We start from the raw sequence: 13,568 nt of genomic DNA on the forward strand, positions 1-13,568 counted from the left end.
TCCTCCAGGGCTTCAAAAGTTGGAAGGACACCACAAACACATGTCATTCTAAATCCCAATGCATAATGTTTTCTACCCTCATATCTCCCATATATGCCTGGTGCTAGCTTAATGGTTATGGTGGTGGGCTTGGGATCCGAGGATCCCGAGTTCAAATCCCACTCTGCTGTTGAATTTATACCAGGTGGGGTTGACTCTGACTGTCATCCTTCTGAGGTCGGCAAAATGAGTGCCAGCTTGCTGGTATCCTGTGTCGGAGTCCAGGATTGTGCCCAATAGCCAAGGAGACTGCTTAGGCAGCAGCAACGCTCTGCATGGAGTATGGTCCCCATGGATGGATGGATATCTCCCATAACCCACCACTATTACTTGCATGTTACCACGCATCATTCCTGCTTCTCTTCCTCTGTTCAATCCCTTGCTTGTCACCAGCCCGTTTCTCCACTGCATGACTGACAATGCATTGCTTTCTACCTTCCATAACCCTACTCTTCATAGAGCTTGGATTTTTGCATAGAAAAACAAACCTAAATCCTTCGTCTTACTTTGGCATTGAAACAAAATCGATGTAAGCAGGGTCAACAAAGAAAGCTTTCTGGAAGGGTGATATCATCCACCCCCACCCCCCAACCCCCTCTCCCCAAGTAATTGTACTATAGTTGAAGCAGTAAGAATGATAATTTTGTTGGCAGTCCTGAGGCTACACAATCAGAGAAGATTTATAGGAAGCTATTTCCAGGATGAGTTTTTTTTTAATTTTTCATTACTTGAATGTAATGTGCATTCTGGACACAGCATCCAAAGTTGAAAGCTTTACAGGGCATTACCAAAAACATCAAAACTTGATTGGTAACTTAAGGGCCAATTTTTAAAGTTTGGCACAGAAAGTCTGTAAGTTATCAGTTCCAATACACTCAATCCTGTCAGATCTTAGAAGGGAAGCACAGGTACCGAAAGATAAGAGGCTCAGTGGCTAAGGTTGGCATTATGCTCAATTTGAAGCATGCTCAGGTACGACCTGTCCAGTCCTGGAATCGATTCCCATCTCGACGGTATCTCCAACTAGAGCTCCCATCCTGATGCTAGCCAACTGCAAGGGTATTGGATCTCGGTACATGCAGTCCTTCAGATGTGGATGTAAAACAGGCCGTCTCATCTGCATTGAGGGTGTTGATGTTGTTTCACGGTATCTTTCAAAAAGAGTAGGCAGTGGTGTGCTAATACTTTGTCAAAATTCCTTGCATATAAATAAAATGGGATTTGGGAGTCAATTGTAAAATTGGAACAACAATGTGGTGTGGATACATTATGAGCAAAACGAGCCAAATGGACTCTTCTTTTATACCCTCGAGATTTTAACTTTCAACCTAGGATTACTACCAGCTACCACTTCTGGAACCTTACTTTTTTTTGTTAAAAATACTGATGGTACTTGAACAGTTTCCAAACTACCCAACAGTTGTTAACCACGAGCATGCAAGCCAAAATCCAACAAAATAAACAAAGTTAATGTAAGATTCAAAACTTAAAACGAATATAGCAAAACAAGACTGCTTGATAGTTGCTATTGTGATCTATTGTACTAAAGTTGTGACTGAAGGTTGAAGCAGTTCACCATTGCCATAAATTACCCCCATACCCCTTTCCCCAACAGCCTACAACCACAAGATTTACCCCTCATTGAGTGAACATTTAATACACATTTATTTTTTCCTTCCATATGACTCGATCACTATTTTGGTAATGCCCTGCAAAGATTTTTCTGAGATTGACAATTCACATTAGTTGAGCTCTCCCCCCCCCTCATGTTTCAATGTTTCATATGAAACATTTGTCCTGTTTGAGAATCCATTAATGCAGAAACAACTGCTTAGAAATGATGTTCATGCAAATATTATATATTAATGGAAAGGAAAATCCATGTGACAACTGCACATTGTCCCTTCTTGAGTGGTGGTCCATGGTAGTGTTATATGCATATCACTCCCTCCCCTTCCCCCATCCTTCCCCTCTATCTCCTCCCCCACCCTGCTATTCGCCCATTCCTCCCCCCCTCCGCAATCATAAAGATTTTTAAAATTCTCTATCTTGTAATTGTTCCATAATCCTGAATACCACTGTACAAAAGATGTAATTTTCCAACATCACCAAGAAGTAATTATAAAAAAACCCTACCTCTCTGAGTGAACCTTTGGCTCGGACAAGGCGGAATATGGCTACCCCAGGGATGCATGACATTGAGGCGAGTGCCATGGCCCAGCCGATGGCATCACCCCACACGGGGTAAAGGTACGTCTTGTTGTACATCAAACGCTTGTAATGCACCAGGTTAAAAACAAAAATACCCTGTGGGGTGAAGGGAAGACAAGGGAATCAACGTTACAAGGAGTTAAAAAAAAATCAAAAGACTTTTCAATCACGAGTCAACCACCCATACGTGTACACTCCTGGTTGAAAGTTTTAGAACACCCCCATTTTTCCAGTTTTTTACTGAAATTTAAGCAGTTTATTGTTTCAATGTACTCTGAAATTTAAGCATAGAACAAATAAACAATTGCAGATAAAAAAGAAATCATGGAATCATTTTGTTGAACAAAATTGAATCTAAATTTTTGACTCATCAAAGTAGCCAGTGGCTGCATATATGAAAAAAGCCACCTTACCCTAAAAAAATTGCTACACAAGGTTTCTCAATGGTTTCTTGTAGTATCAGGTGTGTTTAATAACATATCAAAAGTCCACCACAGTCTCACCACTGGAAAGGTCTAATTTTCAAGATGGCATCCAAGATGGCCACCCAATCCTTAAAATACCCTAACTCCTTCATTATTCATCCTGGACAAGTAATTTTGGTGTGTAACCCCATCTTTTGGGGATCTAGGAATCCAATTAGCATATTTAAATTATAGTAAAGTGAATACAAGTACAAAGTGATTACAAATCCCATAATAGTTATTTCCAAGATCCTGTGTGATTCGCTTTGATCACCGCTCGGGCAGTCTGCAGCATTCTCTGATAGTTTATCCACAGCTGACTGGTTTTTGACCTTGTGCTAAGTTCTGCCTTCTTTGTGTCAATCTTTTCTTTCATTTGGATCAACATATCCGATGCTATAGCACTCTCCAAAGTCGTTTCTTTCGCCACCAAGGATGAGTACGTTTCTCCCGCATGGTCCACCAATGACTCGAACTGTGGGTTATCCTCCAGCAGATCCGACACAACCAGGTGATTGAGACATCTGTCCACCAGCAAATGTCCAGGGAAAGCTCTTTGCACTGATTTTCCAGTCATCATATGCTGGTCAGCATTTGCACCATCCACAACTTCCATAATGTTCCTGAGTCCTGTACCTTCCATCAGTGTGCCTATTGCACCAAGTAGATTCATGAATGTGTGAAAACATCCAAGCATCAAGACAATGCTTTTCAAGTGGCTAATCTGTGGTGCATCCATGATGATCTCTGCAGCTTTCCAATACAGGGGCTGATCAAATGTAATAATGGGCGGAGCATGGTGTTTGATAGCGAGATCGCAAATGAAATCAAGCGTGGACAGAATGCATGTCTTGTCCCAAGAGTACAAGTCAATCATAGGCAATAACACAATTGATGATTGGCCTGGGTGTTCTAATCCTTGATGAATGATATGCATCATTCCCTGCCACCCAGGGGTTTCCTGGTTGAAGTTTAGTGAGAGCTCCCATAGTACATAAATTGTCCTATCACAGTTGACCAATGCCGGGAGTTGTTCGAACACGGTGGTTTGGCGCACATGTTTAGCGAAGCGATGTTTGATTGGAATTTTACTTTGCACTGAAAAATCAAGGTTGGTAACGTTTCTTCTTGGAATGACACGATCCTTCTTCCCCCCTGGGGTGAGTGCTGCTATGATCCCCATTCCGTGGAAGGTCCCCCTGCCATCGATAGCAAGGATATTGTGGTCAACATTATCCCCGGCGAAAATAAGTGCCATGTCCAGCAAATCAATGTCATCCGCAAACATATCTGGAGCAACTGAATCTGCTGCGTTCTTTTCAAAACGCATGACTTCTTTATAAGAACTAAATCCCATTTCATGAAGGGTATCCACGAGGAATTGTGACCGATACAAATGATGTGCCTGCACTGCAAGGCCAACTTGTAAGGGAGCTACAACAGCACGTGGTCGAACTGCCCGGACAATTACGTGTCCTATTCCAGCAACCTTTCGTCTTGTCTCCTTACCTACGGAAAGACCATTCAACAATGTCCGCAGAGTGTCAGGAACAAACGAAAGGGCAGAATCAAGCTTGAGCGACTTTGCACTTGGATATTGATTTGTAAGGGACGGCACATTGGACTTGATATCACTTTTAATGAGTCGTGCCGCTGTTTCAATGATCGTCTGTTTCTGTGATTCTTCGTCCTTTGCTTGGGTGTTGAAATAAGATCTCAGTATCTGTGATGTCTTTTCCTTCATTGTTACTGTCATGGAGGCCTTCCCCTTCAGCAAAATGAACATTGTCCCCATACTGTTCTTTCAATTTTCCCTTGAGGTACTGATTTCCAAATGGTACGGAATCTGTATTTGGCATAAATTCCTTCATTTTATTTCGGAAATGTGCAATTGTCAACTATTCTTCATCATTATTCTCAAGGTAAGAGCAAACGTTCATGAATGCCTGCTCCTGATCTTCGTTTTTGGGCCGGCCAGACTTTCTGTGCTTTGCCTCTGGGACATTCTGGAACTGTAGTGGTGTGCGAAGCCCAGACCGGAAATTACCACTGTATGAGTGATGGTAAATACAGTCCGCTGCATGTAGATCACAGCAATAATATTCATTCCTGCCTTTCACAGTGAAGGCCCATTCATCTGAACGACTGTCACAACACTCAAGAATGGTCTTCACGAACGTATCGGTCTTTACATAACTAAAGCCTGCACCTCCTGGTGTTACCATAGTCCCACAGAAAAGGCAATCCGTTTGGCTGTTGAAAGGACGGGATGATACTCTGGCACTTCTTTGGTGGCTCACCTTTCTTTCCTTTTTAGCTTTCAATGTCTTTTGTATTGATGTACCACTTTCAACCTTTTGAGTGTACTTTTTCACCAGCTGAAACGACTACATCATCCCCTCTTTGCACACTTGCACTGTTGATTCCATCAGCTCCCTTCTGCCGAACTTCAACCACATCAGAAGCATCTTCTAAGTCTTCATGGCAGATGGGGCAAGTCTCTTGATTTACGATGCTCACTCATGGTCAGGCCTGAAAAGATGCAAAACAGAAGGTCATTAATAAATAGTCAATAAATAAATAATGTTAATAAAGAGTCACACAAAGCAAATTGTATATTGGAATTCACAATTATGTAATTATATCACTGCAATTTGAACAAGCCAAATGGATTCCTAAGCCCCCAAAACACAGGGAAGGAACACCAAAATTACTTGTCTCAGATGAATAATGAAGGAGTTAGGGTATTTTAAGGATTTTGCGGCCATCTTGGACACCATCTTGAAAATTAGACCTTTCCAGTGGTCAGACTGTGGTAGACTTTTAATGTGTTATTAAGCACACCTGATGCGACAATAAACCATTGAGAAACCTTTTGTAGCATTTTTTGGGGGTCAAACCATGTTTTCAGCCGGCCAACACCATTTGCAGATATAACAGCCGAACATACTCGTGGCATTCTTTCTACAATGGAAATCAAATATTGTTCGGAAAGTTCTTCCCAACACTGTTGCAGAAGTTTCCACAAATGTGTTACACTTGTAGGTTGCTTTGCTTTCACCTTTCTGTCCAGTTCATCCCAACCCAGCTCGATCGATGGGGTTTAAGTCTGAAGACTGTGCTGGCCATTCCATGATTTGAAGCCTACCGTCTTGTTCTTTTGTTCTAAAGTAGTTCTGACACCGCCTGGAGGTATGTTTTTGGGTCGTTATCTTGCTGTAGGATGAACTCCTGACCAACTAGGCGTGGACCAGAGGGTATTGCATGGCGCTGCAAAATGCTGTGGTAGCTCTTTTGTTTCAGGGTGCCAGTCACTCTGTGCAAGTCGCCGACTCTAGATCCAGCAAAAGAGCCCCAGATCATCATGCTTCCTCCTCCATGTTTCACAGTTGGTGTCACACACTGAGGAACCATCCTTTCACCTACTCGACGGTGTACAAAAACCCTGCGTGATGAACTGAAGATTTCAAATTTTGATTCATCGGTCCATAAGACCTTCTTCGAGTTTTCAGTAGTCCACTGGTGGTGCTTCATGGCCCAGGCAAGCCTCTTTTTCTTATTTTGCAATCTTAGCAATGGCTTTCATACTGCCACTCGACCTGTCAAACCTGCAGCTCGAAGTCTTCTCTTCACAGTTGAAACTGAGACTTCCTTACTTCGACCAATGTTAAGCTGTGCTTGAAGCTGCTGTCCTGTGAGCCGCCTATCACGCAAGCTGTTAACTCTCAGAAACTTGTCTTCTGATTGTGGTGTGGCTTTGGATCTACCAGGCCTCTTCCTGTCAGAGTTTCCTCCAGTTTCCAAGTGCCTTTTGATGGTGTAGGAAACTGCACTCACTGACACCTTGGCTTACTTTGCAATTTCTCTAAAGGAAAGACCTACACTTTTAAGGGTTATAATGGTCTGTCTATCTTCCTTTTTTAATCGTCTTTTTCTCGCCATTATGATAGCAATATACTACTTCCTGCAGTGCAATATTGTCCAAATAATGCTTCAGAGGGTGGAGCAACACAGTCTGTTCCAACACTGCTTTTATACAGACAGAGGGTTTGTCACTAATCAACAAAAGCTGGGACACCTGTAGGAATTGTTTGCATCAACTTTCAAGACTTAATTTACTTCCATTGCTGCAGAACAGCTGCAGTTGCTAATCCATTATTGTTCCCTGAAAAGGGCCTTTTTTAACAACTCTGAAATTTACATTATTTTTCAATTTTTGGTAACCAATACTTTTTTTTTTTTTTTTTAACCTCTGGCAGTTTACCACTTAGCTTTGTACCATTTCAGGTTATTCACTGGACTTGAACTGCTTAAATTTCAGTAAAAACTGAAAAATGGGGGTGTTCTAAAACTTTTGACCGGTAGTGTACATTTTTTTTATTAAAATTAGCTAGTCCAGCAACAACAAAAACGATATGTCCAAAGTAGAAATACAAGAGTGAAAGAATAAATGCATAGGTGTACATGTGAACCGAGCAAAGTTCACATTGGTATCGAACATCCTCAACATGCAATTACTAAGGCTTGTACCACATCCCCATGTCAAGGAAGCTCACTCCCAAATCTGCCCCCTCCACATCATATTTGCACATGTATGTATAAAACAAATCACGAGTTGCTGAGTTTTTCATAAAGTACTTGCCATGCAAACACACGGAGTGATGAATGCCCAACACCATTTCATCCATGGAAAGGGCTTATAACCAATCATATGAGCCACGTCATCCATAAAACGGTCTCCTCCTTCAGAAAAATAATTGACAAAAAGTCAGTTCTTAAGGCAGTCTTTGTGGAAGAATAAGGGGAAGACATGATGGAGGGATGATAAAATGAATGAGTCCATGACTAAGCCTTTCAAAGAGGCATTGATTCATGACCTGTTGTAAAGTTTAAAGTTCACTTCAAATGTCCACTAATCATATGCAACAGATAAGGTAAACCATGGATCTGAAAACTCAACAAAAGGCAATCCATGGTACGGATTGTACCATGGATTGCCTTTTTTACCATGGTGGTAAAAAAAAATCAGGTACCATGAATCCAGATAATCAAGACGTCGAGACAACCATCAAATTTTGACGAAAACCTGCCCCCCCCCCATTGCACTTCAAATGTGAACTCTAAATCTCCCCCATTTAACGACCCCAGATTCATCCTTGACTCTTTACGATTCATATAATTGCATTGATTTTAGAAATAGTTCACCTTCTCTGCATCAACTCTCACTTGTTATGTGTAGAAGATATATATGGAGTGGAGAAAGGAGGATGGTGAAAAGGAGATCTTGGAGAAGACAAATAAAAAAGAAAATAGCTTCCGCTCACACACCATAGACCCAGGCCACCACAATGCACTCCCAGCAAGCCTGCCACAGCAAGGTCATCCCACTGGCAGAATAATGGTCAAACAGCTGGAATACATACATGCCACCCTGCAAGAGAGAGTTAAACACACTAGTAAGGTTAGGTGTACAAACGAGCAGCTAAGAAAGAAAGACAAATAGTTATGCACTTTGGGGGGGATTTTGAGGCTCTCTCCATCACTTCTTCATTGATGTTCACACTGGTGATATCATTTTGCAATTTAAATCTTAGATTTCAACAATGTCCATATTTATGGGAATTTGTATTCATCTTGTCCACCCTTTGCACCTTAACCTACCCCTCATTCCTCCCCACACCCCCGATTTGTCCATGTCTCCCTCTATTTTGTCCCTCAACACTGCTGTGTTTGTGTCCCGTCCCCCGTCCACCCCCCCCATCCCTAGAAAAATATCTATCTCCATCTGTATCTCTATCTCTCTCTCTCTCTCTCTTTGTTCTGTTGCATCTTGAAACATTCTATACTAGTAATAATGCCCGGCGTTGCTCGGGCTTGCAATAAAGCCTGGCGTTGCCCGGGCTTTCTTGCAAATTTCCTGAATAGCTGTTAGCGGTTAGCGGTTAGGGGTTAGCGGTTAGGGTTAGCGGTTAGGGTTAGCTGTTAGGGTTAGCTGTTAGGGTTAGGGTTAGTGTAAAGGTAGCTAACCCTAACCCTAACACTAACCCAAACCCTAACCCTAACAGCTTGGCGTAGCGGAGGTAAAACAGCGCCCGGGGCAAAGTGGAAATTTGCGTCCCCCGTCGGCCTTAAACTTGAGTGGATTTGAATGGAAAATCCCATAAGGGATATCGATTTATCGATTTTTTCGAATATCGGAAGTGTTATGGAAAAAATTATAGCCAATGACCTAAGTTGGACCAAAAGCCATAATTGTACCGAATTTGAATGGAATCCGTTGGAGTTTGTGAAAATGCATCAAAACAAATTTTGAGGGGCCTCTTAAGGAAGACAATAATATCATTAGTATATGTGCCAAATCTTGTTTCATTTCATGCAGTAACAAAAATCTGATGGTGGAACAAAGAAAGGGGCGTGCCGAAATATTAATATAGATTATAGCTCTTCCAAAAGCCATGACCTTGTACACAAAAAAAAAAAATCAGGAAGAAAAAGTATCAACTTCATCAGTGGAGGCTCCAATTCAAATTCACCAAAATTAATCCTAAATATCTATGTATAATATATATATATATATATATATATATATATATATATATATATATATATATATATATATATATATATATATATATATATATACACATACAGGTATATGACTATAAATAGGCATCTCAAGAGACAGACATATTGTACTGAAAGTAAAAGCTTTAGGTCGTAGATTGTAGACTGCAACCACCCAGGGTGGTACTACCGTTCTGACTTAGGAGCGTTAAAGTGATGCCCGGAACCATCTTACACTCTCCGTGTCAGGATTGCTGGTCTTACTTTCTGTCTCACTCAAACTATAGCATCGGGCTATCTTTAATCTCTCTTTCTTGCAAACAAACATCATTTCCTTTTCATCATACATTTTTCTTACTCACTCATTTTCCCTCCTCATTTCTATTCATGCAGTTCTTTTATTTAAGGCTTGACCTCAATGAGGACTAAAAGTCCGTGCCTGTAGCCTTCAACATGAAAAAAAAAAAGAAATAAAAAAGGCATGCCAGGCCAAGATAATAAAATTCTTTGTTAAAATCTTGACATTTCAAAAGAATACTATCTTCCGTCCTCAAAAGTACAATATGACACCAGAAGTGCAGCTGCAGAGGAGGCAGCTGTACATATTTCATCCGATGGGCACAGCGACAAGTTATGACTGGACTGCGAATTGGACCAATCGGCATGAGGTTTGGGATAGCTTTAATAAATAGAGTGGGACTGGAGGATGAATTTGCTTCTGGTTCGGGTGTTTGGGTCATCTGTTTGGCGTCATGTGTTTCATGTCTGCCCCAGGTTTGGGTATCAGGCTTGACCTTCACACCCACTGAATGTTTCATGCTGCCGATCGTGAATGATGCAATTACCCACACTCCTTTCTATCACAAGTCAGTGAAGTCTTCATAAAGCAAACAAGAATGTGAAGCCAAGGTAAGTCTTTTTCTATTTTAAACTCGACCCAAGTTCCTCCACAGCCACAGACATATTCATGCAGCACATACATGAGGCCCCAGTGCAACAAGCCCCAATCAGCCATCGCACCAGTTTCAATGCTTGTTGGGGCTAATCTTGGGTAAGTCTTCCTGGTTGCTTTTTGTAGCCTTCACTGACTGGAATGGCTGAGTGGTGATTCAATTATGATAATCCCTAGTCATGCCTGGTGTTAGCTTAATGGCTCGAGTTGTGGGCTTGGGATTTGAGGGTCCCGAGTTCAAATCCTGCTTGGCTGTTGAATTAATACCAGGTGTGGTTGACTGCCTGTCATCCTTCCAAAGTCAGCAAAACGAGTGCCAGCTTGCTGGTATCCTGTGTCGGAGTGGTGACCCGTCCATGATTGTGCCCAAATAGCCCAGGAGACTGCTTCGGCAGCACCAATGCTTTGCACAGAGTATGGTTCAAAAAGAAAAGAAAGAAAGAATCCCTAACCACAGCCGAGATGATCGATTTGGTGAGAGATTATTGGTCGTTTCTTCAATTATGGGTGAGAGATGCAATTGGCCTTTTACTATTTATATTGTTCCGAATTCTGGCCCGCTTGGCGTGCGATCGGCCGCGTACCTCTAATGGCAGCCTCGTCGCCCACCGGACGGACAATTTAGTCGTGACCCTCCTGGAACTACCGCCAGGAGCCAGTCACAGGTGGGGGATTAACCTCACCACGATCGTGCCAATTGCCTACCCGCGCAGGATAGGGTTGCTCGCCAAATTCGACCCACCAAAGTACCTGCGCGAGTGGTCGACCGGGCGATCGTACCTCGACGCAGGTCGGCCGAGGACACGAACCGCTTAAGCAGTCCGTTCCGTGCTACAGTGATAACCGAGCGGTGTTATCGCCGACCTCGACGGATGTGATTCTGTTTAACGGGCATTCAAACCCCACTACTCATTCCACGATACAAGATGGCACTTCCAATGGGGAAAGGACGCAACGAACGGCATACATTTCACACAAGCACATTTATTTCAATTAAACACACTACACAAGCAAGGCAGTCATGCAATATACAAGCAACAAATCGAATGCAAAAGCAATACGACCGACTATAATTATTATTTACAAGCACTTACACAATTTCTACTTGGCAGGACACGACGCCACAGCATGCATACAAAAACAAAGAAAGACCTCCCTCACAGGCAAGGGGGTAGACGGGGTCCGTAGACTTTTATGATCATGGGCCGTGGATGACCGAAAAGGCCCACAAGACTGAAGGGTCTTACCCGCACCCTCGTGGTGCGACGGTGGGCAGGTCGCGACGTCTCGTCCCCACGGCAACTAGCGTAGCCGCGCCTGATCTCGCGCCTTGCAACGGTGGGCAGGTCGTGATGCCTTCTCCCCACGGCCACTAGGACAGCCCCACCTGATCTCGGGCCTTGCAACGGTGGGCAGGTCGTAACGCCTTCTCCCCACGGCCACAAGGACAAGACTTCCACCCGAATGCCCCAAGTCTGTCTACGACGAAGACTTGGACCACGACAGACTTGGACCAAGACCACGACGACCAAGACTTCCACACGACTGCCCCAAGTCTCTGCTATCCGCTCTCTCTCTCTCTCTCTTTCCAGGCGCTCCTCTTGCCCTTTTATTTCTCCTGCGCCCGCCCCGCCCTTCGCGGCGCGTGGGTGGGGGGAGGAACATTCCAGAGAAATTGGGGCGGGAGTTGGTTTCCCACCGTCAAACTTGTTTACCGGAGGAGAAATTGGGGTGGGGTTAGTTTCCAACCGTCAAACTTGTTTACCGGAGGAGAAATTGGGTTGGGGCTGGTTTCGTTGCTACTTTAGTGGCATTGTAGTGTGGATGGCGTGGTTGTTGAGATGGCGTGGTTGTTCCAAAATAATGACAGGTAAAGAAAAATGGCTAACTCAAAGCGTCGCAGCCTGGATGAATCACACATATTCCCTCTAACAACGGGTATGGACTAACTACACATGAACTTATCGATATATCTAACCTGAGGACCTTTCTGGTGTATTACAAATTTCCACAGCCGTAACACTACCCCTTCCCCTTTTCACAGACTCGTCCCGAGTCATCGAATTTTCGTGTGCCATCATGTGTAGTTCTCCCCAAATATGTCTTACCTTCGAATCCCTGAGTGCGACATTCATGGTATTCGTGTCCCCAAAATAAATAACCTACGGGCTGAGTAACTAATTAACAAACCCACTCATACAGATGACTTAAATAAATTGCCGGCGCTAAGACTCACATGCCGGGGGCGCACTCATATACAATCCACAACTTAACACCTTAACCTTATAATTTACACTATTCCATGGCCCAGGATCGATGGACACTGCAAAGAGAAAAGTTAGCAGGGAGCCAGGCTGCTTGCACACAGTCTCTGGCTCATGCAATAATGCAGGTGACAGGGAATGTGGCCGGCTGCACACACGCAGACCAAGGCCTCCCCCTTTTTACATGGACGCAGTGAACATAAAGGCACATGAGCTGTGCAAACGCAGTCTCTGTGCCAGCTCAAGTGGCACACGCAATGAACGCAACGGCGCATGAGCTGCGCAACACAGTCTCCGTGCCAGCTCAAGTGGCAAACGTAATGAACACAACGGATGTATGGATGGACGGATGAATGGATGGATGGATGGATGGATGGACGGATGGACGCAAACACGGTGCATGGGCCGCCACTGCAGGCCCGTGTTGTAGCTGCCAACAGAGCAGTCCTCGCAAACTGCGCGACGATCCTGGCGCACATGGCAATGAACAAGGGGCGGGGAAATGCAAAACAGAACGGGGGCAAAAGATGACGAGGGCAGTAATCTGTAGGCATGGATGGCAAAGGTGGACTGGCAAGGCATGGCATGACAAGGCCGCTGTAGCAAACACAGCCGGCAGATGATCCGACCGGCACAGGCCTTGAAGCAAAAACAGCCTTCAGACGATCCGACCGGCACAGGCCTTGCATTAAACAACCAGCTGATGAAGTGGGCCGGCACAGGCCTTGAAGTAACACAGCCAGCCAATGAAGTTGGCCAGCCTTTGCCTTTCAGTGGAGGTTGGTGGAGGGAGTGCGGTGGTGCTGGCCACTCGGAAGGCGGGCTCGGACCAACCCTACTGTCTCCCTCCCAACCTATCGCCTTTGCCTGTCTCTGTCCATACCCACCCCCTTAATTTGCAAAAAATCAATTTAGCCCCCACTTATTTTTTTTTCACTTCCCCTCTATAAATCGTCCCCTCACCCCCTTTATCGTCTCTGTTCGGCTAACCTATCGTCTCCTAGCCTACTCCCAACACCTACGTTCCCTTCCTGGAGGGGAACAAGGGAGAGCTAGCGTCCTGTGTCGAAGCCC

The 13,568-nt window shown here is 44.0% G+C and overlaps 1 protein-coding gene across 5 annotated transcripts in view; it reads right to left on the bottom strand.

The window, feature by feature from the left end:
* Nucleotides 1–13,568, bottom strand: part of LOC147018092 (sodium- and chloride-dependent creatine transporter 1-like) — a 210,339-nt gene that overhangs the window by 78,863 nt on the left and 117,908 nt on the right. For 2 of the 5 annotated variants that reach the window (XM_085897435.1, XM_085897434.1), the window contains exons 10-12: nt 8,043–8,145; nt 7,357–7,457; nt 2,176–2,346 (exon numbers count right to left, since the gene is read on the bottom strand). In XM_085897435.1, coding sequence (XP_085753561.1) covers nt 2,176–2,346; nt 7,357–7,457; nt 8,043–8,145 — 375 coding nt within the window. Of the gene's footprint in view, nt 1–681; nt 1,191–2,175; nt 2,347–5,125; nt 5,247–7,356; nt 7,458–7,940; nt 8,146–13,568 lie in introns of those variants that run through there. The other 3 variants (XM_085897436.1, XR_015062277.1, XR_015062278.1) reach the window with 3 other exon arrangements.

This window comes from Eptatretus burgeri, chromosome 10, assembly GCF_056783735.1.
Source record: "Eptatretus burgeri isolate ZD-2024b chromosome 10, Ebu_testis_v1, whole genome shotgun sequence".
In the NCBI taxonomy this organism is placed as follows: domain Eukaryota; kingdom Metazoa; phylum Chordata; class Myxini; order Myxiniformes; family Myxinidae; genus Eptatretus; species Eptatretus burgeri.